General features: G+C 46.1%; 1 protein-coding gene across 3 annotated transcripts in view; it reads left to right on the top strand.

Moving 5' to 3' along the window:
* The first annotated feature begins 17,251 nt into the window (after window positions 1–17,251).
* SCN10A (sodium voltage-gated channel alpha subunit 10) overlaps window positions 17,252–27,481 on the top strand; it is an 84,267-nt gene continuing 74,037 nt past the window's right edge. For all 3 annotated transcript variants that reach the window (XM_036921660.2, XM_036921661.2, XM_036921662.2), the window contains exons 1-3: window positions 17,252–17,518; window positions 18,930–19,048; window positions 21,942–22,022. In XM_036921660.2, coding sequence (XP_036777555.2) covers window positions 17,252–17,518; window positions 18,930–19,048; window positions 21,942–22,022 — 467 coding nt within the window. The remainder of the gene's footprint in view (window positions 17,519–18,929; window positions 19,049–21,941; window positions 22,023–27,481) is intronic.

Here is a 27,481-nt window from a genome sequence, read left to right on the forward strand (position 1 = left end):
GAGTAATGGAAAGGGTCTATTGGGGAGATTATGTCACTAGAGCTGACAGGTAACATCAGGTCGACTGGCTAAAGGTTCCACTCCTGGGGAGTTGGAACTGCAATTAGGTTAGTTATGAAGTCTTGGTCTGTGGATGGGGGCTTAGCACAGGGGACTCCATGTGGGGCCTGCTGTCTCCTTTTAGACAGCACCTTCTACTTCAGATGCCGATGCAAGCCCAGGGTGTTACCTGTGCCTCTGACCGACTGGAATAAGTCAGGGTGTCATTCCCCCTCCTTGGGTTCCATTAATTTTCTGGAGCAGCTCACAACTCAAGGAAACTGCTTTCTCTCTCCGTCACCCATTTATTATAAAATGTCTTGAAGAAGTGCTTATTCCCTCGGTGACAGAAGCCCTTCATCTCCCTCATGTTCCCGCTGCAGCCGCCGTAGCCCTATGTGATGCCCAAGTCTGGTTATGTAGAATGTGCTCTGCATTATCCCAAGGCTCATGAAGTGGCCGTGGTGAGTCAGCTGCCAGGGAGCTGCCTGCTCTGCCTGAATTCGCATTATCATGAGGTATGCCATCACAGGGCACACCATCGCACTCATGTTCAGAATTATTTGTCAGTATCTCTCTCCCACACTAGACTGTGGGCTCCTGGGTCCTCAGTAAATACGTGCTGAATGAATAAACAGTGAATTCACATGCCATGAGTATCCACCCTGGTTTGGGGGGTCAGGGAATGTGACCTCAGGGAGTGACATTAAGTTTGAGGGCAGGAAGGATGACGAAGTATTAGGAAGAGAAGCAGGGGAAATGAATGTAAGGAAGAAAGAGCGGCATCTACAAGGGCTCCCAGCTGGAAGGGAGTGTGGCAGGTTCAAGCATCAAAAGTAGCGCCTATCACTGGGGCGGGTGGGGCCGTGTCACTAAGGCAAGGCCCGGGAGAGCTCCAAGCTATTCTGGGATCTGGGACTCCGTTGTAACAGCAAGGGGCAGACAGTCAGGCTTTTGGCGGAGGTGTTTTCTGATCGCATGTCTGTTATAAAGAACAGTCTAGGTTCTGTGTGGGGAGTGTCCTGGAGAGCAGTGGCGTGGCAGTGGGGAAAACGTGGCCCTGAGAAATTAGGTGACTTATCCAAAGACACAGAATGTGCAAGCAGCAGAGCCCCTCCTCCCTGACATCCACCCCAAGACCATTGCCCCTCAGATACCATCCCTGAGGATTCTGAAGCTCAGGCTCTAAGCTGGGAGGAGAGAAAGCAAGGGGAGAGGGTGATTTCTACAGGCAGAGAGAAGCCGTTCTCTAGCCTGACAGAGTCTTTCAAGTGGTGATGATGAGCTAATGTACCCCAGGGGCACTCAGGGACCCTCCAATGAAAGGATGCCTTTCCCCAGCCCACACCCCCAGCAGGCCTTCCCTTACTACCAATACCAAGACTTGCAGAACACTGATCCTGGGAGATGGTGTCCTCACCGTGCTCCTGAAATAGTGTTTGTTGGAGAAGGCACTTAATACAAAGAGGTTACAAAAAAGAAAATTAAAATTACTCATAAAATTCCACTATATACACACAAGCACATAAAATACTGGTGCCTTTCCTCCCAGACTATTTTTTCACTGAGTTAGGATCACTACAGTGTCATAATCCACTTTCTATTAACAATCCAGTGTTAATGCCTTTGCATGAGGGTCACGTTTTAAAAACTGTTTTTTACAGAAGTTGAAGCATATACCAAACTGGAAAGAATGGTATAGAAAATCCTTCCCTACTCCAACTCCACAATTATTTACTCATGGCCAATCTTGTTTCATTTTCATCACCCAACCCCTTAGATTATTTTGCAAGAAATCCCGGACATCATGCCATCCCATATGTAAATGTTTTGGAAGCGCCGTCTTTTGAGTCAGTTTGGACGCCATCGTTTGGAGGCACCACAGGAGAAGCATTTTAGGTTGTTGAGCTCCTCTGCTCCCCATGGAGTGGTCCTGATGGCAGGACTCTCCAGCCTCCACCCTTCCTAGCAGCTGTACCTTGGAGCAGGGGTGTTGACCCCCATTGTTCTGACCCCTTGAAAGTCAGAGCCCCCATAGGAAGAGGTCAACACTTTCTAAGATCTGAATCCTGACCTGAAGAAGCTGGTTTTTGTTTAATTTGGGAAGTTTTGAGTAAATGGAGTGGGAATGCAGTAAAGTAACCAGCCGGGTGCCTGCAGCATGCACAGGCCCTGAGGGACCCCCATGCCAGCCCCAAGGGCACAGGTGGCCCCAAGGAGTGGGACAGGCTGTTTCCCTCTGCATCACCTCCCCACCCCAGGTCCCATGGCCTTGCTTTCTCCTGCTCTTTTCTTTTATTGAATTTGAGGTTTGAGACTTTTTGTGTAATTTCATTTTAAACTATTATTTCATACGACCTGGTCTGTTATTGAGTACACATGAAGAATATGAAAACGACTCAGACGCTTTTTGCAATTAAATTTTACCGAAATGCAGAACACACATTTGTAGGTTTCAGTTGGGGAAGGGAAACAGCAGCATTTTAATAAACGTGTTAGTTCTGGAACAAGGGCCTGGAGGCGAGGAAGACCCTGCGCAGTGGGCAGAGCTCTGCCCTGCTGGCTCAGTGGTAGGAAAAAGCCCCCCGCTCTCCAGCGCAGCCTCACTCCAGGCCGGGAGCCCACGGCGGACGCAGAGGCACTGCTATCTAAGTGCAGCTGTGGCCTCCTCAGGTTTCAGCATTTCCCATGAGATCATTTAAAATCACATTTGTTACTTTATGGTCTGATCACACAGAAGCTGCTCCCCACAATCCTCCCGCCCAGCTGGCATCCAAGGAGTGTACTTTCTGGAGCCCCAGCCAGCCGGGGGTGGGTGGGCGACTCATGGCGGAAATGGGAATGGCACCCAGGCAAGCACACTTCCCTGCAGCTCTGTGAGCAGCAGCACGGTTCCCGTCAGCCGGGCTGACCTGCCCTCCCCGAAAGGGACAAGCAAGTGTGCGTCCTTGCAGAGCTGGGGCTCTTGGACTTGCTCCCCATCAGAGCTGCTCACTGGCTTCTCGGAGGAGCACATGTCAGGTGGAGTTTTCTGGTCTTGCCATGCTCAAATGTTAAGCTGAACGTGTGTTCCAGCTCATGGTTTCCGGAGGAGGCGATCTGGGATAGAAGGAAGACAAGGAAGACTGAGCCAGCAAAGGTTTGGCTGTGGGACTTGGGGGCCAGTCTATGACTAAGGGGGTAAAGACGGAGGTTATATGGGAAGAATTATAGGTTTTATCCATGAGCCAAAAATGAAGCACGCTTTGCAGGCTCTTTGAATGTATATATATATATGACCTTCCCCAAACACCCATAGTCCTTAGAAAAATAGTAACTATGAATATGTGTATAGAAGATTCCCATTGTTTCCTTTCCTCTGAAGGATAAGGGGGAAAATTAGAGCGAAACCCCAACACTATCAGTTTCTATGTGCCATGTCAATGTCAAGTTTATGCTCCTCAAAGATATAGATATTTTATTAGCAGATGTGATTTCAGAAGTTTTACCAAAGCTGTAGCAACAGAGGGGAAACATCCTAAGAGTATTGATAAAAATGTAAATGCTAAATAAAAACTGGTGTGGAAAGCAGAGCATTCTAGTCTTTAGGTAGGAGATGATACACTCCTTCAGAGATAAGTTTGCCCCCAGCTCAAGGCAACGAGTACTCTTCTGGACAAGTATGGGCAAGGCTGAAAGCAGTGGTTTCCCCCCTTGTCACATGTCAGGAAAAACTGGAGAAACTTTTAGAAACACAGATGCCCGCCACTCAGGCCTATGGAATCTGAATATCTCGGAGTGACAGCCAGGAATCGATGGCTTCTCAGTGCACTCCAGAAAATTCTGATGGGCAACAAGGTTGAAGAACTTCTATTTTAAGGTATTATGATAAAAAATGCCAAGCTCAGGTAACCAAGAGTGTTTTCCAACCCTCAGTGGAACACTTGTATGTGTTCAGAAAGGCGACAGCAGGTAGGCCCAAAGCCACCTATGCTTTGTTTTTCGCCCCAAATCTGTAATCCAGAAGAATGATTCATTCAGAAATGTCTGTGGCTCCGGCTTTGTTTGGCTCTTGCCCCCAGAGCTCAAATGCACTTGGTGTAAATTGATTCTTGATCAGGGTTTTGCTCTTTAAGATTATCTGATTGAATCAATGCCAAAGAAAACTCTGCTCTGATTTTAAAATGTAGTTTTAAAGTCAGCTTTACAGAACCTGCAAAATGAAGCAGGTGGAATCAACCCTATGTGTGTATTTTGAGTAACAGAAGCCAAAAGGCTGAGCTTTCTAGCTACATGGTGTGGGAAGAAGGTGGAAATGACACAGAAAAATGAATTGCTTTTAGTCTGATGGAAAAATTTGTTTTGAAACGGCCTAAAGTTGGTTTGAAATGTTAGGAGGATTTTACAGTGGTTAAAAGCAATTTACTAGTGCCCTGTCCACTCACTTAGCAGGCGAATAATGGTGCTAGTAATGATAATAATAATGAACAAGCATGAAAAAAACAACATTTCTTTTTGTTGCCTGGGGCATATGGAAGAACATATAGACAAGAAGGTTTTGAGAAAATCACCCTCAGAAGGAAATGGAAAGGATGCTGAGAATGGGGCTGTCATGGTAAATGGTTGATAAAGGGTCTTTACAAGCAAATATTGCCAAGGAAATGCTGTTGCAGGGGGACAGGAGCCAGTGGGTGGTGACTGGCTGGTGCAGTCGTGTGTCACCTTGTGTCAGAGCCCAGCCAAATCAAGAAGACCCCTAAGGCCTCAGCTTCTGTTAGGAGCAGTACCCCCATTCCCCATTAGGCCCCGCTCTTAGAATTCAGACTGTCCTTGGGCCCCACTTGGAGCCCAGTGCCATGAGCCTGGAGCACATGCCTGACAAACCCATGAAGGAGGCATGTCCTCTCTGGGATTGCCATGCCCTTCCTGTGCCTCCTTCACTCTGGGCTCGCCCTGTGTGCGTCAACACTTCCAGCCAGACCTTACGTGTTCTACACAGTCCTGGTGGACCTGCTCTCCCACAGGCCCCCCCACTTCTGCCTTGCCTCTCCATGCTTACTTGCATGGGGCATGTCTCCTATAGAGGGAGGCTTCTGTCAGCCTCTCTCCCCACGGCAGTGTGAGCTCATGAGTGGCAGGGTCTTGGCCTCCCTGATTTCTGTACTTTCATCAAACTCCGTACACTAAAATAGCAGCTCCTAAGTACTTCCTGAATAAGAATCATGGTTGGATGTCCTGGATCACATGGGAAGAAGATTCAGATATGACAGCAATTCTTTTCCCACCTCCCCCAGCTGCTGGCACCAATTCTGAGAGGCCCCTCCTCGTCCTGAGAGAGGAGGCCACTCACTGGCTCATCAGAGCCCATGGCCCCTCTTCATACCTTGCTGTTCGTTGTCCTGCTAGTCCCTGGCTGTCCGAGGAGTAGGAACTAGTTCAGACAAGCAAAAGGAAGCCACAGTGGCCAAGGCAGGTGTAGACTGCCGTGACTGAGTCCGTGTAAGCCTGTGGACCCAGCCGGCCCAGGTGAGCATTCCAGCTTTGCTCTTTATTAGTCCATTGGACAATCTCCTCCCCATCCCTTCATTTCCTCAACTATAAAATGGCCACAGTGATAGCATTTCACAAGCCTTCTCGAGAGTTAAACAGGGGGTGCAAAAAGGCCTTGGTCCAGACGATTAGCTACTATTTCTATTGGTAGTCTGACACCCAAACTCCGAGACCTAGAGCTTCGGTTTCAGTGAGCCAGTCAGGGCCACATGGCTGGCTGCTGGGATGTGGAGCAGTAACCCAGGTCCCCTAACCACCCTGAGGCCCCCTCCCCACACTGCTCGCCCTGTGGTGGTGTGACAGGAGGGGGCTCTGCTGGAGCCTCTTTGTCCGCACTCCTCCGGAGGGGCCGAGGCCCTCAGGCCCAGTGTGAGGCCTGGCAGGTGTGGGCTTGGCCTGGCGTTAGACACAGCCCTAGGGCAAAGGAGGTGGGTGTGCCCTGGTATTGCTCTTACTATTTCGAGGGGCTAACAGAGCCAGTCAGCAGGACGAATCAGAGGGTCCCACAGGAGAATCAAACAATGGAGATGTGGAGAGGGGAGGCCACCATGTGCCCACACACGGTGACAGGCCCAGGGTCAGCAGCACCTAGAAAGTGCTGACAACAGAAGTCAGAGCCGCGGTCAGATCAAACTCTAAGGTTAAGATTAGGGCACTGTATTTACTTTGTATATGTATATTATCCTTCTATTGGGAAGAAAGTCCCCCAGAATAATCAGCACTAATATTTTTATGCTTTACCTTCTGGGCAGAAGATATGAAAATAATGATTTAGATCTCCAGTAGCTATGACCTTGGCTCAACCAACATCAGGGCTCCAGTGCCTTATCTACAGAAATAGGTTAGTGATAGGGCTGGTTCCTATGATCCTATGAGGATTAAATGATGCAATGTACATAAAACACCTAGCACTATGCCCAGCACAGAGAGGGCAGGCAGGAAGACATATTTGTTAGTAAGACCGTCCTCTTACTTTGATTCAATTATTAAACAAATTTTAAAAATGTTGCAGTGAAATTATTTTAAAAAGCACTGACTGGCTCAGTGGGCAATCACAGGCCAAGGTGGTCCGTGGTGGTCAGGGTTGTGGCTGTCCCAGAGCTTGTCAGCAGGCAGCACAAGTCAGGCTCCCAGAAAGCACCTGCTGGGTTGGTGGCTCCATGCCCGACTGTAACCCAGCGAGGGGAAAGGGGCTCAGAGCCCCCTGATTCAGTGCTTGTCCAGAGGCTGCACGCTGTTGCAGGCTCCAGTCCACTCCCACCCTGGCTTGTGGGAAAGCAGGGCCTGGGGCCAGGAGGAAGGAAATCCTGGGGAAATGGTGGCTTTGGTGCTGGAGTCTGAAAGGCACCGGAAAATCTGGGCCTTTGGCCTAGCTCTGCCCCTGTCTAGCGGGAGTCCTTGTGCAAGACCCATTGCCCACCTGAGTCTCAGTTCTTCACCTGTCGATTGGAGGTGGTTGAACCTCAGGGAGATGGTATGGTTCAACGTGAAATCAGGCAGATCGTGTAGTACGTCTGGGCCAGCTACGTAATAGTTATGTTCCCTTGGGGAATAATAGCCTTGACAGCAAAATTAATATAATGCCTCCAATGTTCTAAACACTATTTCATTCTCATGACCACCTCACAGTGGTATTATTAAGCCTGTTTTATAGATGAGAAAATTGAGAACAGAGAAGTGATGTAAATTCCCAATGTCCCACAGCAGTAATTTGTACAGAAGGGATTTCAACCAGGTAGACTGGCTTCAGAATCCAAGAACTTAACCATCATACTATGTCACCTCCTTACACATTGATTTCTTAATCAATGGAAAATATTTTGTTGTTTTGGGGGAGAGATGTGCTAAGTAAAAACATGGAAAAATAACTTTAGAGGACTCAAATACCAGATGCAACCACACAATGCATTTTGAAAGGTCTGAAACACTAAGTATATGGTACATAGTTTTTAACATGTGACTATCTCACTGGGGCCCCGTTTTTACCATTATAATGGCAATATCTCATGCTATACTGGGGGCACCTAACTGTAGACAGAATACATTTCATTTCTGCTTTCACAGGATGTACAGTTTAGATATAATTAATTATAAGCTTGATACATGTCAGGTAAGAACAGGACTTTCTGGGAGGTCATCTTGAAGGCTCCTAATTTAGAAAGGCAAGATCAGGGAAGTCCTCTCTGAGGACGTGACATTTCAGTGACAGCCTAAAAGGAGATGCACTATTTTTGTCAGTATTTGCCATTTGGAAGCGGAATTTGAGGACCAAATCAGAATGTGATTTGTAGACAAAAGATGGATTTCTTCAATGCCAGCAGCCGCACAGCAGCAGCAGATATTCTGAGTACCCTTTGCTTCCCTGGAATAAACTGATGGGCTGCATTGTACTCATTGGCATTTACATAATATTCACAGTGCTCTTGCCTGAGAACCTTGTCCAAAACCCATTTCTACCTGTCAGACTTTGCATATTTTTTTCTTTAGAAACTAAGCAAAAGAAAAAGAGGGTTTATTGTTCATGAGAAACATATTTGGCTCTAAGCTAATTAATGTTTAAGAAGATTAACAGCCATAGAATTGCTTCTATGGAAAGGGGCCCCATATAGGTACCAAGGCCAGAGACAGAGAGAAAGTGCCCCTGCGGGAGCCTTCAGCCTGGGTGCGCATTTGCATATTGTCTGGGGTCCCAGAGCCCAGTGCATACTTGTGCCTCTCCCAGGTAGATACATGTCATTCACACTCTGATATGTACAGTCATAAAGACACTCTACAAACAGCTTCCTCCAGGAAGCCTTTGCCAGCTTCTCTCATCCATACTGGTCCCTCCCTTCTTCAACACTTTGAGGCACTTGTCTTTGCTGCTTAAAACTTTATGGTCAAAACCACACAATTTAGCCCTTATTTATTTTTCTAATTATTTTCTGGTTGTAAGGGTTCCTTTGTTCCCAAGGAGACACAAAGATGTCCAAAACAAGAAACATGGCTTCTTGTCAAGCTGAAAGGGCTTCAGTACGCACCCAGACCCATCCCCTCATTGCACAGACGATAAAACTGAAATCCAGAGGGAAAAGAAATCCAAAGACTGAACATGGTTTATTGCAGACCTAGGGCTGGGGCTCTTTCCACCATACCACACCATCTTCCCCAACACCTGGTAGTGCTGAATGCACAGTAGGTTTCAGTGACTACTGAGAATGAGAGAATTCCTGAATATTTGACAGAACGAGGGAGAGTTTTGTGTTCCTGACTTACCCTGCAACCTTGGCAGGTCAGGCAGTCACATCCAGATGACGGCAGTTTCAAGAGAGAAGTCCCTGAACTTTAGAGGTACAAGGCCATGTTCACTTTTGACTGTGGCCAAGAGAACACAGATATGTTGTTTCTCATTCCCTACGGAGTCAAGAACCAAAATAAATATGAAGGGCTCCAGGAGTTGCATCCCAGAAGGCAACTGAACAGACCAAACATGTCAGGGAGAAATGCTGCCAGGTGCATGGTCAACCCCAGTTCTGCTAAAAGCAAAGTCAACCTCTCTCCATGGAACTTACAGAGTCCTTAATTAGACAAAAATCTTAGTTTTCTCACAAGCTCAGAATCAGAGTAAGTCAAAGCCTTACTTCCAGATTTATAAGGCATCGGATCTCACAAAGATCAACTCAGAGCACTTCCTCATCTTTGTGTGTGGTAAGTGCTTCCCAGAGACAAAAACAAAAATTGAAAAACACCACACTCAGCACGAGGAAGCGAGTGGGCACAAGGCCTAGGGCTGAGACAGTCTCCTCACTCCCAGCCCATGGTTCTTTCTGTCACAATCACTCTGTCCTGTTCAACCACACTGACTCTCCTGCACTCAGCCTCTCCCCCACGGCAGCCTCCCTGCCTCCATGTACAGCTCCAGGATCCTGTTTCTACACCAGAGAAGCCCACTCAGTGGAGAGTGGGAACAATCTTTTTTACTCTAAGGTCAAATCATGTTCACTGCCAACAGGAAGTCTAGACCAAATAACCACGGGTCTTGTTCATGACGTTCCTCTAAAACAGTCTGTCCCTGAGAAAGCCATCATTGTTCTTTATTCCTTTACTCAACACATACTTACCAAACACATGTGTCACATTATCCAGTTGCCAAGGGGACAGCAGGGGGAAATGGACATGGCCCCTGGTATTTAAGGAGCTTACTTTCTAGCACAGCAGCAGGCACTGAAAAATAATTACTGCAATAAATAAATGGTCACCATGTGAGTACAGTGCTGATGTGCAAATGAATAGCAACAAACTAGTCTGACCAGGAAAGGCTGCTCTGAAGAAGGGATATTTAAACTAAAATGAAGGGAAAATAGAAGCCAGTCAGGGGAAAGGGATGGCAAAATTGTTATTGAGGGGGGAGAAAAGCACATGCATGAAGCTACCGAAGCAGAAAGGAAATGGATGGATTGGGGAAGGGAAAGAAGACGAGGGTAATGCCTGGGAGGAAAGCAAGGGAAAGAACAATGTGGAAGGAGGTGATGGGCAGGGACCAGATCATGCCAGGACTCATGGGCTCTGTGCGTGAATTTAGACACTGTCTAAAGGGCTGGGGAAGCCTTGAATGGTATAATCAGAGGAATGATATGATCATATGTACATTTTTAAAATATGATGTTGGTTGCTCTGTGTATAGGCAAACAGAGTATGCAGAGAGACCAGTTAATAAGCAAACACAGAGGCCAGATAAGAGATGGCTATGGCTTAGCGGTTGGAGCACATGTGCAGAGTGAGGAGAGAGAGCTTGTGGGTTTATGGTGTAAGCAACTATATGCTTCATGGTGCCATTTAACAAGATAGGGGACAGGGAAGGAGCCAATTTAGATGGAGGGCTTATAAAAAGAAAACCCAGGCAGGTAGTCAGGTCTGACACAGAAGAGAGGTTTGAGTGGAAGTTAAAACCATGGGAGAAAATTAAATTTCCACGAAGCAGGATGAAGAAGAGGGCTAGGACAGAACCCAGAGAAGCTCAATATTTAATGGCCAGAGAGAAAAAGAAGCTTTCAAGGAAGTCTCAGACAAAAGGAGAGGATTTCAAGAAAAATAGAATGGTAAATTGTGTCAAACCCTGCTTAGAAGTCTAGTAAGTAAAGGTCTAAAAGTCTGTTTGGATTTGGCACCTGGAGGTCACTTAAAATTTAGTAAAAGCTTTAGTGAAGGGGGCCAGGGGAGACACAAGAAAGTGTGTTGAGGAGTAATGACATGTATTATAAAAGGTATTTGTCATACATGTCCTTTCTGATACTATGCCATCTAGTTAAATCTGATGCTAGGGGACTCCAGCATCCCTAGGAAACCTTAATCAGTTATGAAGTTGACTGCCCAATTGTACTGTCCTTATCAATGGCTAAACATTGTCTACGATGTAACCTGAATATTCTGTTGATTCAAGTTTATACTTTATCCTTACAAAATGCTTGCCTTACTTGAATATTCCTGGGGATGTTAAGCCATAGTTTAAAAAATTATAAGAATTCCCAGTGCTTCCCAGTGTCCTTCTCCCAAGAATTCTGAAGGTCTGTTAATGATATATTCTGGTAGGGTCTTACTGAATAGGACAGAAATTCTGTTGGGGGAGTGTGTTGGGTATAGGAGAAAGAAAGCAGAACCTGTATGTTTTAAATAATTCTTATCCACAGTGTGAATCCCCCTCAGATTCTTGAGTCTATGGTTATTTGTATTGCCTCATAAGTAAACACTTCTGTTTGGGGCAGCTGAACCATGTTCAAAAGTATTCACACACTAAAGGTGGGGGATGGAGAAATAAAGTGGAAACATTATGAGTTCTTTATATTGTGTTTAATTGTGAGTGATCTGACATGTTTATTCAGTTTGTTTGCTGAGAGCTAGTGGCGTGGAATTGAAATAGACTAAGTGACTGTTGGTTCATAAATTGCATGTGTAATGGGAATTATTAAAGTCCATGTTGTGCATTTGTACAGCACTTAGCTTACAAAATGCTTTCACATACATTATTTGATTGTCCCAACAACATTGTCGTATTCATAAGACAGATGCTATCATCTCCAGTTTATAAACCATAGAAATGAGAGTCAGAGATTTCAAAAAACCTAGTTAATGTCAAAACTCAAACTTCCCATCTCTGAGCCCAGTGCTATTTCGACAAAACCATACTACCTATCTGGGTTTTTGAATAATTATAACTCAAAATCTCTAGAGCTGACTCAACCCATCATTCTGAGTTTCTGGGTCCCAGACCATGTGATGAAGAACTTGTTTTCTTCCTTAATGCCAAAAAGCTTCTCCTTCTTTCTGATCTCATTTTCAGTGGGTTGGAGCAATAGTAGGGAGACAAAGATCCCTGATAAAGGAATATTTTCCTCCTTTTCAACTTTATTTGCATCTCCATTCTGTTGGGTTGAGTTTTGATTAAATGCCTTTTAGGCCCTTTCTTCCTCAAATCAGTTTTTCTTTCTTCCTTGCATCACACCTTCCTCCATTTCTGCCCCCAAAGAAACCCTGTTATTCTCAGCACTTCAGCCTGGCACACTCCTTCAGCACTACAAGCAGATGGGTTCCTCTCCAGGCCACACAGAAAACCATCCCCACCCACATCTCACCCAGCCCACGGTTTGTGTTCAGCACCACAGACAGCTCACACACTAGCCATGGCCTTTCTCTTTCAGAACCATGGGCAGCACATGTGTTCTTCCACACTAACTGTGTTGTACTCCATCCCTGGACGACAGATCAGGTAGCTATTACCTCTGAATTTTTTGGAGATAAATTATGTTCAGCAAGGAGTCCCATAGCCCCATATCCCTTTAGCACCAGGTACCACTCAGGGCTATTCAACTTCAAAGATGGCTCAGAGATATTTTTCTGGTAGCTCAGATAGCCAAGGCTCAATCTCTGACTGTTGGGCAGGGTCATGTGGTCTCACTTTCATAATCAAAAAAAGCTTATTACACTTTTCTAGTGTCATAGATACTTAAATCCCATCTCTTCCCTGGAGAGCCTACTCACATGTCCAGTGCCCGGTTGCTCCAATCACATGCCTAGTGATTAAAATTTTCAGGGCAATGGACAGCTCAGGCAGACACATGGCAGTATCACTGACTATATGAAATGCTGACATCTGAGGAATTTCTCTAAGCCTTGACTAGTCTAGCCACATCCCCCCAAACAGGGACACTCGATTCCATGTGTTCATTGGCATGGAAAGCCCAGTGATATTTCCAGAACTAAAGCTAGCCTGGTTGCTCACTGCATGAACTAGACAGTTTTGCCAAGCTCTTGGCACCATGCACAACAGTTTCACTCAGATTTGGCAATGGCTTTGTTATTTCTCAGGATCAACTCGGCTACACTCTTAATCCAGTGCCACAAAAAGTCCAACCACGTTCTCAGATGACACGCTTGCTGTTCCACATGGCAGCCAACCATGGTGGCAGGACCTGAAGCAGCTCGTTATCACAGTCCTGCTCTTTGTTACCCCCATAATGAGTTTATTGTGTTTTCACTTACATCCATATCCCAACCACCCTCTTTCAGCAACTCAATTAATCTAGTCACATTCTTTCCACTCCGTGGTCCCCATGACTAAAGCCAGTTCCATGTCTAGGAAAAGACCCAACATTTCTTAAAACTCATCTTCCTCCTGCTTCTTTAATGCTGATCCTGTAATGTTCACTGCCTTTCTTCTTCTGCAGTCCTCCAGGGTCTAGCCCTCATGTTTTCCTCCCGCCACGGAGAACAAATTTTATTCAAATAATGGTGAATTTTAGTAATCCTAAGCCTTAAACTGTTATTGAACAGAAAGCCCTCTTTTTCCAATAACATGGGAAATGGTCCATTTCTACCCACCCTGGTATCACAGTTTAGGAATTTGGGTGTTCTCTTCCCTGTTTTCCCCAAACTTAATCCTGCTGGCAGATGGAAAGTCCCAGCAATGTTCTGTAATATCTGATCCATATTCATCCATGGTCTCTTGAGTTTATTCATTATTTACTCCACAAATGTTTGTTGATCATCTAGTATGTGCCAAGCACTGTTCTCAGTGTTAAAGTTTCAATAGTTAAACAAATGGACAAAATCTACTTTAAGGAGGCAAAATTTCTAGTTGAAGAAGAGAGATAATAAATAAAAGTATTAATGCTAGTTAATGTGTATTAACATATTAACACATAGTAAAGTGCTATGAGAAGAAATGAAGAGAGGTAAAGTGATAGAGTGGCCAAGGGCTGTTGTTTTAAAAAGGATGGTCGGAGAGGCTTCCCTAGTCAGGTGATATCTGAGTAAGCCTTTTGGTTATAAATGGGAAGAGAAGACTAGGCAGAATAGTCCAAAACCTTGAGTGCTTGATGTGTCCAAAAACCTTGAGTGCTTGGTATATCCAAGAGATAGCAATGTGCTCTATAGAATTGGGTTCCAATGAGCAAAGGAGAAAATGAGATGAATAAGCTCAGAGAACACATTTCAGGGCATGCTTTTAAAGCATCACTCTTATTGCTTCAAGAAGCATTTGAGAGAATGCTAGCAGCGGGACATGTTGAGAAGATGTAACAGAGGGCCAACCAAGAAATGAAGGGAACTGGGCTGTGGGTGTAGCAGTGGAGATGGGTGATAGAGGTTTGAACGGTGGCGGAAGCTGTGGCTGTGATAAGAGGTGGATGGCTATGCTTCAAGAGCAAGGTCATTAGAATTTTCTGAGGGACCCAATGTGAGATTTGAAAACAAAAGTAATGGGCAATTCTGAAGTTTCAAGGCTTAGGGTCTGAGCCACAAGAAGGAGGAAGTTCTAATTTACTGAGTGAGGCTGACTAAGGGAGGAGCCCATGTGGGGTAAAGAAATCAAGAGTCAGGCTTTGTATACCTCAGACATCCAGGTGAGATGTGATGAGTGGACAGCTGAATGTAGCAATTTAGAATACAGGTGAAAGGCCTAGGCTGGGGATATAAATTTAGGTTTATGTTTCAAGTGTGACTCCAGACTGCTCATGTTGTTATCGTAACTTCAGTCTTTCTCCTCTGGAAAGTGTCTGTCGGGGGATCTGGCCAGAGAAGTTGGCTGAGACCCAGCAATACATTTAAGCTCCCAAAGGTGATGGACCCATAGCAGATTTACTGCTGTATCTCTGGAGTCTAAAACAATGTCGGCTGGTATAAGGGAGGAAAACTTGAGGGGGAAGGACAAAAAGGAGGACCCCTAGGTTTCATCTTAGATTCACTGAAGTAGGGAACATGGGAAAAGGAGAAGTTGGGGTGGAGAGGATATGGAGGGGTCATGACAGACAACGATTTTGCGGGGTCTGTGAAACATTCAAGAGGATCTTTGTCCAAAAGCATGAATAGGTCTGGAGCTCAGAAGAAAGGTCCATATTTTTAGAGTTACCTGCATGAAAATGATAATTTTCATTGTGTATAAGTAGATGAGAGCAATCTGGACTAATTCTGAAACACCTAGGTCCCATATGGCCACCTTACAAACAACATACTTGCTCCACTACATTCAAATGGTCCAGAAATAAGGATTCCCGATTAGGGCTGCAAGCAGCTGAACAGCAGCCCAGGAATGTAGCAGTCAGCCTCTGTACCTTGCCTCTACCTCCCAGGGGCCCAGAAGTCACCTGCAGACACTTCCCTTACATGTTGGCCTCCTGAATCTCTCTCTGCCTAAGGCTTTCTTTGGTTACTGCTTTAAATTCTACAAATTCTTTGGTTACTGATAGAAACTTCCTAGAGTGACCCTCGACCGTGGAAGGGTAGGACAAATAGACAAAACCTCAGTATCCTTACCCTTCAGCAAAACAATCCTGAGCCTGATTGCCCACAAGACATTCCAGTGGAGATGCCAAATTAGGGTCTGAGCCCCAAGGACATAATGAGAGCTGGAGATGGACCTAGGAGTCATCTGCATGCAGATAAGGATTGGACATGGGAATGAATGAGATGTTCTCAGGAGACTGTATCACACACACCTGGGACTGGGTACCTGTCCTGCCACATGTTAGTACTGTGATCTTGGGAAAGTTAATGTTATCACTCTGATTTCTCATTTATATATGAGAGAGTCCCTCATAGGATACAGTGACATTTAATGTGGCTCTACACTCATATTGCTTAATCCAGAGTCTGAGCATCGTGGAATCCCTGTGAACGCTAGCTGTCATCAGCACTGTTATGTTATTACTACTGCCATTATTCAAAAATGTAAAAAGCATAGCATAGAGCTCCAAGATTCAGTCACACAGAGGAGAAAGTGAGGACAGGGAGACTGAGCAGGAGCAGATGGAGAGTTAGGGAAACCAAGAGAACACATCCAGCTTCCCAGCGGCTGGGGAGAGACTGCTTGAAGGAGGAAGTGGTCTAACAGGACCATCAGGACTTAGAAGGCTCCCCTGCAGTTAGCTGCAAGGAGGTCTCTGGTGTCCTCGCACAAGGTGTGTTAGTGACATAGTGGACACAAGTGGAGTTTCTAGAACTGCAGAGTGACTGGAGACAGTGAGTGGAAACAAGTCCTTCATGAAGCTCAGCAGAGAATGGGAGTTCTGAAAAGAGGGACGATCTGGGTGGGCTGTGTATTAAGTAAGGTTTTAAAGAGAGACTTGAGAACCTCTCAATGCTCATAGGAAGGAACCAGAAGACAAGTAAAGAGAGAGAGATGAGGTGATGATGGGATAAGATCCAAAGCAGAGGGAAAAGACCAGCCCCAGGCAGAAGGAGGGATGACATGCGGTTGTGAAAGGAGGAAGGGAGAAGGGGGAGTCTAGGTGCAGGTAAGCCGGAGGTTTGGGGACCTGGAGTTCAGGGCGTTCTGCTTCCTTTATGAGGTAAGGAACATGGTTACTGTCTTACTGTAGGGGAAGTAGGGGACAGTCAGAACAGAGGAGCAGTATTTGATGTATCAGACTAGGAGCAACTGCTGCCTAGGGTAACTATACAAGTCCCAAGCAGCACTGATGTTCCCCATCACCCCCTCAGCGTTTAGATTCAGAGAAACCTGAATTAGACTCCCCTAGATTGACCCAGGCTTGGCACTGGGGGTAAGGACAAGGGGGTGGTCTAATGGTGGGTCACTGGATCTGATCTGGATATGGAGGGAAGTGTCCAGCCACAGACAAAGGCAGGGGAAGTAGCCTGGGGGTCCAAATGGAACTCAGAGAGGAGAAGAAATGGTAAAAATGTCAATAAATAAAAGGTTGTGATCAGAAAGTAGGGTGAGATTCAAGGTATAGTAGATCATGAACCAAAGTCTTTGGTGACCACAAAAGAGTGCCTGTGGCTCAGTGGACACTGAAACAAGGAGAGAGGGCAGTACGGCTACTTCTGGTGGTGCTGATGGTGGTATGCAGTGGTGATGGTGATAGGAGTGGTGGTGACAGTGATGGTGGCAGTGATGGTGCATCACACAATGACAAAGGAGTGATGACTCACCTCATGGAGAACACAGACATGACCCTGAGGTGCTGGATATAATAAACGGCCTCCCCTGAAGCACTGCAGGGGCAGTGGGTCCTGCAGGGAGCTCAGTGTGAGTTAAGGAAGGAACTGGAGAGGTTGTGGGGGGCTGTTCTAGCAAGCAAGCTGGGAGGGCTGGGAGGGCTGGGAGGGAGAGGGCTGGTGGGCAGGCTGTTACCTCTCCGTGGTATGTCCACTCTCATAAGAGTATACATTCTTCCCGAAGAATGAGAAGATGGAATTTCCCTTTGGGTCCCTGGAAACCAACTTCCGTCGATTCACTCCAGAGTCCCTGGTGGAGATTGAAAAGCGAATTGCTGCCAGGCGGGCAGCCAAGAAAGCCAAAGATAAGCACAAGGAGCAGAAGGACCACAAAGAGAAGCCGCGGCCCCAGTTAGATTTGAAAGCTTGCAACCAGCTGGCCAAGTTCTACGGTGAACTCCCTGCAGAGCTGGTCGGGGAGCCCCTGGAGGATCTGGACCCCTTCTACAGCACGCACCGGGTAAGGGCTGCTGGTTGGGAGAGGAAGCCTCTGCCTCTCCCAGCCCAGGGAGTCCTCCTGCACCCTGAGTGATGTGCTTGTCAGCTAGATCAGTTAACAAAAGATAGTTCTGACCACCTCTCTGATGCTCTCTTTGGATCTTTCTGGTATTTACGGTAGAGGTTAATTAAACCCAAATCCTCAAAAGCAGGGATACTGCTGTTGAGTTTTCGAAGGAAGCTGGCTATTCCCTTGGAGAGTTCTGGCTTAGGGTCTCCAGAGGGGGTGGCTTTCCTCGCAAGAGGGGAGCAGAGATCTAGAGGCTGGGGTAAGGGGGAAGCAGGGAAAGGGCAGAAACCAGGTTGGTTTAAACCAGTAGTTTAAACCCAAGGTGTGATCTCAGAATGCCCCAGTCTCCCAAAACCCTTTCAGTGGGTTCGGGAGGTATACTATTTTATAATACTTAGGTGTCATTTGTCTTTTTCACACTCTTGTGAACACACAGTAGTGGACATAGAAGCAATTGGTGGCAGATGCCATCATTAGCCTAACAGCCATGGATGTATGCTTACTCACACCTATGTTTTAAAATATCCTACACTTTTAATTTATAGTATTACATGTATACACACACATATGTGTATACGCACACACATATACACACATGTGCATATATACACATGTATAAATACACACACATATGGTATAAACAAAAATTATAAACTTTAACAAAAACTCTCTGGGGTCCTCTGTAATTTTTGAGAGTATAAAAGTGTCCTGAAATTGAAAAGGCTGAGGACTACTGGTTTAAACAAGAGCTGTTTCATGACAGTCACCCTGGTTATGTTGTATCTTGGAGGTTCTACACAGCTGAGGAAATGGCGTGTCCATTTTTGGGGACCTGGGAGGCACAGGACTGGATCAGCCATCTCTAAGATGGTTTGTAGAGAAAACGAAAAGGCCCTGGAATGTTTTAGTCTCTCCTCTCGCCTGCTAAGCACCCTCATCCATCCGAACACTCAGATCTGGGAACCTGTAGAGGGCCTAAAAGGTGAGACCTCAGAGGTGGAGAACAGAAGGAACATCCCAGGACCAGGGCTGGCCCACTAGTCAGGAGAGAAGTTAAATGCAACCAGCACCCCATCCTCCTGCTGCCAGGGCACGGTGCGCCGTAGCAGCCCTGGGTCACCTGCCTGCTCGTCAGGCACTCTCTCTGGGGCGCACGGTCAGCCACAGTCCGGGGGCCTCGCTAGGAGGGTGTGGGCCTGGCCTTTAGCACGACATCCCTGACTCTCTGCCCCTCCGTTTGACTCTCACTGACATGTGTTCCCAGAGGCCTTCTCGCCCTGATACCATTCATGCTCAAAAACATGGTTGTGTGAAGTGACATGTTTCTCACTGGAGGCCCGCCTTCTGTTTTGTTTTATTTTAGACATTTATGGTCCTGAACAAACGGAGGACCATTTCCCGGTTCAGTGCCACTCGGGCCCTGTGTTTATTCAGCCCTTTCAACCTGATCAGAAGAACAGCCATCAAAGTGTCTGTCCACTCATATCCTTCATACGGTTGCTTCTTCTACACGTTAGAATCAGGCTCTGCCTGCTGTGTCCACTACCTTCTTCAGAGTTAGCAATAGAGCCTTCCTGCAGCAGAACCCTGAAAAAATGAGACCATTAAGTTGAAAAAAATGTTTGTGCCTTTAATGTGTCCAAACATGTAAAAGCAGTCCTGGGACAGAGGAGATGCTTATGGCCTGGGGGTGGAGGGGCTCACCTCGACTAGTTTGAACACATCTGTGGGTGCTCAACTTTACAATGTCTTCTTTGTGAGGGGAGCTTGGTTCAGGCACCCCGGCACATCCTTCTCATTGGTGGGCTGCTCTTCCCACAAGCTCATCTCCAGCAAGGGGACCGCCGGCTTTTTTGGGCAGATGGGACAGGCATGGTGTGTTACTCTGTGTCCCTGCCATGCTGAAGAGGCTGCTTAGGGGCACAAGAGCAGCACCTCCCAGGGGCAAGAAGACAGAACCATAGGGGCAGAGTGGAGGTTGTCTCGATAGGACCATGTTGGTCCCGGGGCACTGCCAACACCACAAGTCACTCAAAACTACCAGCAGGTTAGAAACGTCAACAGACATCGAGGACTGTAGCAATGACTAGAAATACATTGGTCAAAAGTCTGTATTACATTTGCTTAAGTAGCATCAGATTCTGCCTTCAGTTTTTATTTGTTTTTTCAAGGCAAGCCAACTAGGACAAAAAGAGACTTTGGCTTGGTTTCCAAGGATCTTCCCCCTTGACTGTCCAAATTGGGAATTCCTAGTGACAAATTCAGCCCTGGCTTCCCCGGGTTTGATTTGCAAGAACAGCCTTGCCTCAGCTGCCTCACAGATGTCAGCCAGCCTCGCCTTAAGAGGCTCCATAAAAGAACCTCTCTGCCACTCCAGGCTGGCAGCACTCAGAGCTGGTGACCTGGCACACGGTCTGCTGCACGTGGGACCACAGTGCTCGACGCAGTTGCATTGTATTTTCCCTTCACGTGTTTTATCTTTATGGCCAACCGGTGGGAATTGTATTTCCCTGATTCAATCTTGGATTCCCTGATTCTTTAGAAGGGTGTTTGATGATAGTAGTAGGCTCCCATTTACTAACCATCTCCTAAGGGTCAACACTGTATAGGTACAGAAACCCTTGAAGAACGGATCAGCACTCCCATTTTACAGATGATGAAACTGACACGCAGAGGCATTAAGTAAACTGTTCAAGGTCAAACACACAGCTAGTGGCAGGTCCAGCCTGCCTCCTGCCTAGAACAAAACAGAAGCAGGCTGTTAATGGGAGTGAATTAAGGTGATTTATTCTCTCAGTATGTCACCTGTACTTGGGTGTTTTTAAATACATATATATATACACTTACATTAGAATTACAAATAGAGAAAAATAGTAAATATATGAACCCCTCTCCATGCATCCTGGCTGAATTATATCCAGAAAAGTAAGAAACAACTAATTAGAAATAAAATCCCTCTGAAGAACCAAGTGACCAATGAATGTCCTTTTAATCATGAAATCTGACAAGTAAATAATTGCTGAGTGCAGTCATAGCCGGACAGAAAAGCTGTGGAGCTGTGGAGGGTCTCTTTCCCACAAAAGTTTGCATTTATATATTTAAATCTCATGAACTTGGTAACTGCAGCCCCAAAAGATACTCTTCAGTGTATGGAATTCTCAGTGTCCTATTACTGATATTTCACCAAAATTATAATTTGAATCAAATTCACTCTGTTTTCATGAGCGATGTCATATATATCATATTGCTTTTAAAGGTTTGTGTAGTCAGAGATATGGCTTTAATTTAATCCTTGGGTTAACATTTTTCCCCCAGGTGAACACATTTCTTAACATAATTGCAAGTCAACAGGACAATGTAGTTTAATTAGTAGAATTTCCCTTTTTGAAATAGATGTGTTCCTAAGTAACTGTAAAGCAGGGCACATTAGAGGCATTCACAGAAAACAGAAAACTAAAATAGATTGAAATGCTTCTGCTCACATTGAAATTATGGAAGACGGGTGGTTCAGTGTCTGTGGGTCAAGCCCATCTTCAGGTTTTGTCTCTCCTGAGGAAGTGATTGCTGAGAACCCGACTAGTCCTGAGAAAACTGTCTAGTGGCAGAAATCTCTCTATTCTTCTCCCAGTATTCCCATTATTTACTCCCTCCATTCACCCTCCTTTTCAGGCGGGGTCTCCTTCCCCACCCACTTTTGTGCAGCCCCTGATCTAAGATTTCTCCTCCCTGGCTATCCAGGGTTCTCCACAACAGCCTGACCCCGCTTGGAATTTCTGCTGAGCCAGCATTTCCCATCCCAGAGCTTTTCCCCCACTGTCCCAGCGGGAGGGACCCAGGAGCAGGCAAGTCGGAAAAACACCCTGCTGAACCACCTCCTGGGTAGGCATGGAGCCTCTCCTTACTCTAAGTTCCTAGGAGAATTCTCTTTGTCTTAGGAAAAAGGAGACATTTTCTGGATGAGTGGTCAGGCTCTTAATGTGGTGAGATGAAAACTTGAGGGCCCAAGGACTTTTTGGGAAAGGGATTCTGTGTCCTTCCACCTTGCTCGGAATTCTGTCATAGGCTCTCTGAGTCCACCCCTTGGCGCCATGATCGGCTAGCTGTGTGACCTTGAACACATCATTTAAGCTCTGCCAGTCTGTCTTCTTAGATCCAAAATGTAGATGATAAAGCCCACCTGTAGCTTAGTCACATGAGAAATGATGTGGATAAAACTCTCAGCCTGGGCATGTCAGGAAATTAGCGTTACTATGTACAAGACCCTGAAGCTGATCCAAGTGAAGAGTTCGGAATTGAGTCATTTGGCATCAAGGTGATCACAGACAACATCAGGAGCAGGGCCACTCCCCGCTTTTCCTTAACACAGGCCTCTCAGGTGGTTCAGTCTATTCATCACCGTCACTATTCTGGCCAACTGCGCCTGCATGACACAGACGGAACTTCCGGACAGGATCGAGTGAGTAGGCCTGCTTCGCTCTCATGCCCTCCCGTTTGTCCCTCTTCCTTCACTTGGCAGTCTTCCCTGTTAGTTTTCCTGCCAGGTCTTGTTTGGGGAATGCAGAATCCCACTGTCTGACTTCGGAATGGTTAGAGACTTCTCTGTGGACTTTGTTTCATAAATATGCTTATGGTATGCAGCTCCAAAGAGTGATAGATGAGTGGTTCTCAACCTTGGCTGTGCATGGGCATCCCTAGGGAGATTTAAAAATATTGGCGCCTGAGTCTTAGTCCCAGAGGCTCTGATTTCATTGGTCTGGGTGGCCTGGGCAGCTAGCACCCCCCACACACATTCACCTGCTGTGTGCAGCATGAACGAAGTTTAGGCTTGGTGTCTCTGAAAGGGAGGCATGGGCAAAATTGAGACAGCACTAAGAACAAATAGTTCTGGAACATAACCACAGAATCACTCATGAATGAAGCTGCTTAAGTGATCATGGCTCCCATGCCTCAAGGTGACCCGAGATTATTCCACCTCTCTGGGTTAGAAGGTAGAAGCTCTGTAGTTTCAGAATGTGAGGTCTTTCCAAACACAGCCTGCACCTACCCATCTGGGAGACGTGCCCCAGCCCAGCTGAAGCCTGACGTACCTTTGGTATAACAGGAGCTCTGTAGTGCTTTCTCCTTTTCCAACTTTTTTATTTCTATTTTTTGCTGACTATAACATTAATACATGCAACAGTAGGAAATATGTTCTATTTCTATTAATAAAGAAGAAAAAATCATGTGGTTGACTTAATTGATGCTGAAAAATCATTTGATAAAGTTTGATGTATGATTAAAAACTCTTGGAAAAATAGGAAAAGAAGGGAATTGCTGTACTCTGATAAAGGGTAACCACTTTAAAGAAAGTAGCAAACATCATACTTAATTGTGAAGCATGGCAAGCTTTGTCTTTGAGATCAGAGGAAGGAAAAAAAGCAAAGATGTCTGTTTCATCAGCTCTATTGAACTTTGTAAAGGAGATGCTAGCTAGTGTGGCAGGGCAAGAAGAAATAAAAATAAAAGAAGGACCAACGATGCTGTGATTTACAGATAATGTGATTGTGAGCACAAGATAGACAATATAATCTAGAGTTAAATGATTAGAATTAATAAGAGAATATATCAAGATAGTGGGTACAAATTAATCTACATGAGTCAATTGTATATCTATACACTAGCAACAACCAGAAAATAAAATAGCTTTTAAAAATAACATTTACACTGACATTTAAAAATAATGAGTATCTTGAAACAAGATCACCAAAACATGAGTAAGAGCTCTACAGAGTAAAGTAGAGAACATATTGAGTAATATGAGAGAAAACCCAAGAAATGGAGAGATATATCATATTCCTGGACTCGAGATCACAATGAGGCTTTTTTTTTTTTTTTTGGTATAACTTGATTGACTGGCTATAAGATTGATGTGAAAATGCGAAGAGTAAATTATAGCCAAGAGACTTCTGAGGACGGAAAACAAGGTGGGAGCTGAGGAACTGCCCTGCTGGTTGTCAGGACTGACTGTGAGCCCTGAGCAGTGGGAAAGCGAGGCTCTGGCCAAGGTCGGTCGACCAGCTGGCCCTTCAATAGGCCAGTGCACGTCGGACAGTGAGCCTGACAAAAGGTGGGATTGGGGAGCTGTGGGGACAGGGCAGTCTCAGTGGTGCTGAAGGGCGAGGAACCCTAACAGAGCCATTGCACCGGCCATTCAACTTCACAACGGTAATCAGTTCGAGGTGGAGTAAAGTCCGAATTTCTTTGTGAAAGACAAAGGCAGAGCTTTTAGAAGGAAAAACAAAACAAAGCAAAGGAGCTTATCACTATGACCTCAGGTGAGGGAAAGATTTATTACATATCACACAAGCAGTATGGACCTTGGAGGGGAAAAAAAGACACGTTTTAGTATACTAAAATTACAAATTTCTGCTCATCAGAAAATAATGTGGTGAAAAAGCAGCCCACTGAATGGAAGATATTTGCAACCATATACCTAAAAAGTGAATATTCCAGAATAATGAGCCCCTGCAAATCCATTGGAAATATGTCAGAACAACCAATGTTAAAATAAGCAAAAAATTTACATATATGTTTCACAAAAGTAGAAATCCAAATGGTCAATAAACACATGCAAATATTCTTAACCTTTTTTTTCATGAGACACATACAATAAAAAGCACAAATCTGTTTATAGCTCAGTGAATTTCCTTTTTAAAAAATTAATTTTATTAAAGGATTTTTTATATACAATCTTATGATGGCTTCACATACACAAAACACTGATCCAACATTCACCCATATTCTTAAGCCCTCACCCCCTCCATCGCAGTCACTGTCTGTTAACGTCGTAAGATGTTAGAGTCATTAATTGTATTCTCTGTGCTGTACTACCATCCCAGTGACCTACCTATGTTGTGACTGTGAATTATAGTGCACCTTAATCCCTTTCTTCCTCCCCACCCACCCTCCCCAACCCTTCCCCTTTGGTAACCACTAGTCCCCGCTCAGTGTTATGAGTCTACTGCTTTTTTTTGTTCCTTCTGTTTTGCTTGTTTTTATACTCCACAAATAAGTGAAATCATTTGGTATTTGTCTGTCTCTGCGCGACTTATTTCTCTGGCAGCTCAATGAATTTCAACATGTGCATACACCCGTGTAACCATCACCCAGATCAAGACATCCAACCTCACTAATTCTCTTCTCCTTGAAAGGAAAGGAGCGACACACAGCAGCAATTCACCGGAGAATTCCGCTTTATTAGGGAAAGGTGCTGGGTTATATAGGAAGGGGCATGAGCTGATTGAGGTGTCACTTCTACGGGGCTGGTGGCTATTAGCTAGGTGCTGGGATTAGGGGGGCGAGGGGTGATTGGGCTTCAGGTGGCGCCAGCGGGAACCGAGGACCCGGAAGAGAAGCAGGAGGTTCGCCATCTTATGGGTGGGGGCCCTCATTCCCCCCTTTCTCCTCTATGGGGTTGTGGACGTTGCTTTCTCTCTGACTGCTTCCTGCTGAACGGGGGCGGAGAAGGGAGTGAGGGCTTGAGGACCGGGAGGAAAGGGTTGATAGGACTCCCCACAGTAAGGACGAGTAGATGTGGACTTCTTCAGGTTGGAAATCAGTGAAGGTTCCCTGTAACTATAGGTCGAGGACTTGTTGATTCTAATGGTGCCAAGAGGATACGGGTGCCAGAAGCCAGGCGTCTGCAGCCATTGTTTCCAGGAACAGTTTCCAGCGGGGAGAGGGGTCCATCTCAGCGTGTGGTGAGGAGGTTACGTGAGGGTGAGGGATCTTCTGTGGCTAAAAGCTGGTAGTTCCTGAGTAAAAGCTGGTTGAAAGTTTGATTAGAGATTTTACCGACTTGGAATTTGATAAACTTTGCAAGGCAAGAAGAGACAGGCGAGGAGAGTGATTATTATAGGGCCTGCAATGGGCCACAGCCAGGTGAGGAAGGGGTTTGTTAGTATTGAAGAGAATGGGTTGGAGGAGTAATACTGTGGGTACCGGGAGTTACCCATGTAGTGAATGGTGCAAGACCAGTAGGGACATCCCCATAGGTGTCTGGCCATCGCCTGCAACAGGCTTGTCTTTGGTCATAGAGGAAGCAGAGGTAGGGAGAATAAAGGTAGCTGCTAGTGAGCACTTCGGTGGAGGGAGGAAAGTGGAGGCATAAAGGCTCGGAGCAGCCTTTCAGAGGGCAGTCTGATGTGGCAATGAGGGCAGTAATTTTTGTTTGATGCTGTGTGTAAGTCTGTCTGTCTTTGAATCGCCATACAAAGGAGGCTGGGGTGGCGGGGAAGACAATAGGAATGAGGAAAAAAAGCGAGAGAGAGCGAGGGAGCAGTAAAGGAGGAAAAAGTCATGATTCGGGTATGGATGGCAAAGGGGGTGAACGGGATTTTGGAGGAAAGAGGACAGTAAGGTCAGGAGTCTGGAGGGAGGGAGAGTCTGTAAACTTTTGTAGGTTAAGAGATCCTTTAGGTGATGTGGGGACAGAATGGTAAGGGGCGCCCCGAATGTCATTTTATGAGCTTCCTTCTGCAAGAGCTGTCCAGCGGCTAATGCCCGTAGGCAGGGGACCCATCCCTGAACTGTGGGGTCTAATTGCTTAGAAAGATAAGCTACTGGGGCAAAGGATGGGCCATAATGTTGGCCTAGGACTCCTAGAGCTTGACTGGACCTCTCATGTATAGTGAGAAGGGCTTCGACAAATCAGGAAGATGGAGAGCTGGGGCTTCCACAAGGGCTCGACGGAGCTTAATGAAGGAGTGTTGGGGTGAGGAGGATAATGGTTCTTCAGGGGGGCCCTTGCTGAGGTCGTATAGGGGTCTTGCCAACAGGGAGAAGTTAGGGATCCACGCTCTAAAATACCCAGCCAGGCCTAGAAAGGAAAGGATTTCTGTCTTGGTTTTGGGAACGGGCAGGTCAGAGAGGAGCCGTTTTCTGTAAAAAATCTTGGGAGGAGGGGCCCAGAGGGATAGAAAAAAAAAATGCGTCCTTGAGATCTAGGACTGAGAAGTGGGAGACCGAGGCAGGGATCTGCGATAAAAGGGTGTATGGATTTGGGACTAAGGGATGGATAGGGACAATGGCCATTTGACGAGGCGAAGGTCTTGGACAAGGCGGAAAGATCCGTTGGTTTTTTTAACAGCTAATATGGGGGTATTAAATGGGGAGTGAGTGGGTCTGAGGTAATTTTTGTTTAAAAGATCTTGAATGATGGGTTGGAGGCCTATGAGGGCTGAAGTGGTTAGGGGGCATTGGGCCTGACAGATATACTGAGAGGGGTCACGTAATTTGATAGAGGCAGGAGGACATAGAGCCATGGAGGGGCTTGTAATGTCCCAAACTTTGGGATTTACAGGGTGTATGAGGGCAGAACTGGAGCTTTCATTGGGTAGAGGGGGGTCGTCGGCTATGAGGGCCACCAGAAATGGAGTACTGGGGGCTGTGGGAGTGGATATAGTTATGGAAACATGGAGGAGAGAAAGGATGTCCCGTCCTAGTAAAGGGATGGAACACTGGGGCATAACCAGGAAGGAGTGGGAGAAAGGTATGGGATTGTCTTGGATTGTGCATAAAAGGGGGTGGGTTTTAATGGGAAAATCTGTTTACCTCCTACCCCGACTATAGGAGTAATGGCAGGCGTGGTGGGCCCCAGTATTCTCACAAGACTGAGAAGGTGGCTCCTGTATCTAGGAGGAAGGAGATGGGGCGACTGTCTACTATTAAAGTAACCCTGGGCTCCTGTTTGGTGATGGAAATGGTCGGGCGAGAAGCCCCCGGGCCCCGTCAATCTTCTTCTGCCAGCCCCACTACGGCGGGCTTAGGATGGGGGTTGTTCGTCCAGCCTCCCCTTCGGGTGGCTGGGCAATCAGACCCCCAGTGGCCCTTTTTGTGGCATCTGGGACATGGGGTGGTAGGAGATCTGGGGGAGGG

The sequence above is a fragment of the Manis pentadactyla genome, chromosome 14 (assembly GCF_030020395.1).
Source record: "Manis pentadactyla isolate mManPen7 chromosome 14, mManPen7.hap1, whole genome shotgun sequence".
NCBI lineage: Eukaryota > Metazoa > Chordata > Mammalia > Pholidota > Manidae > Manis > Manis pentadactyla.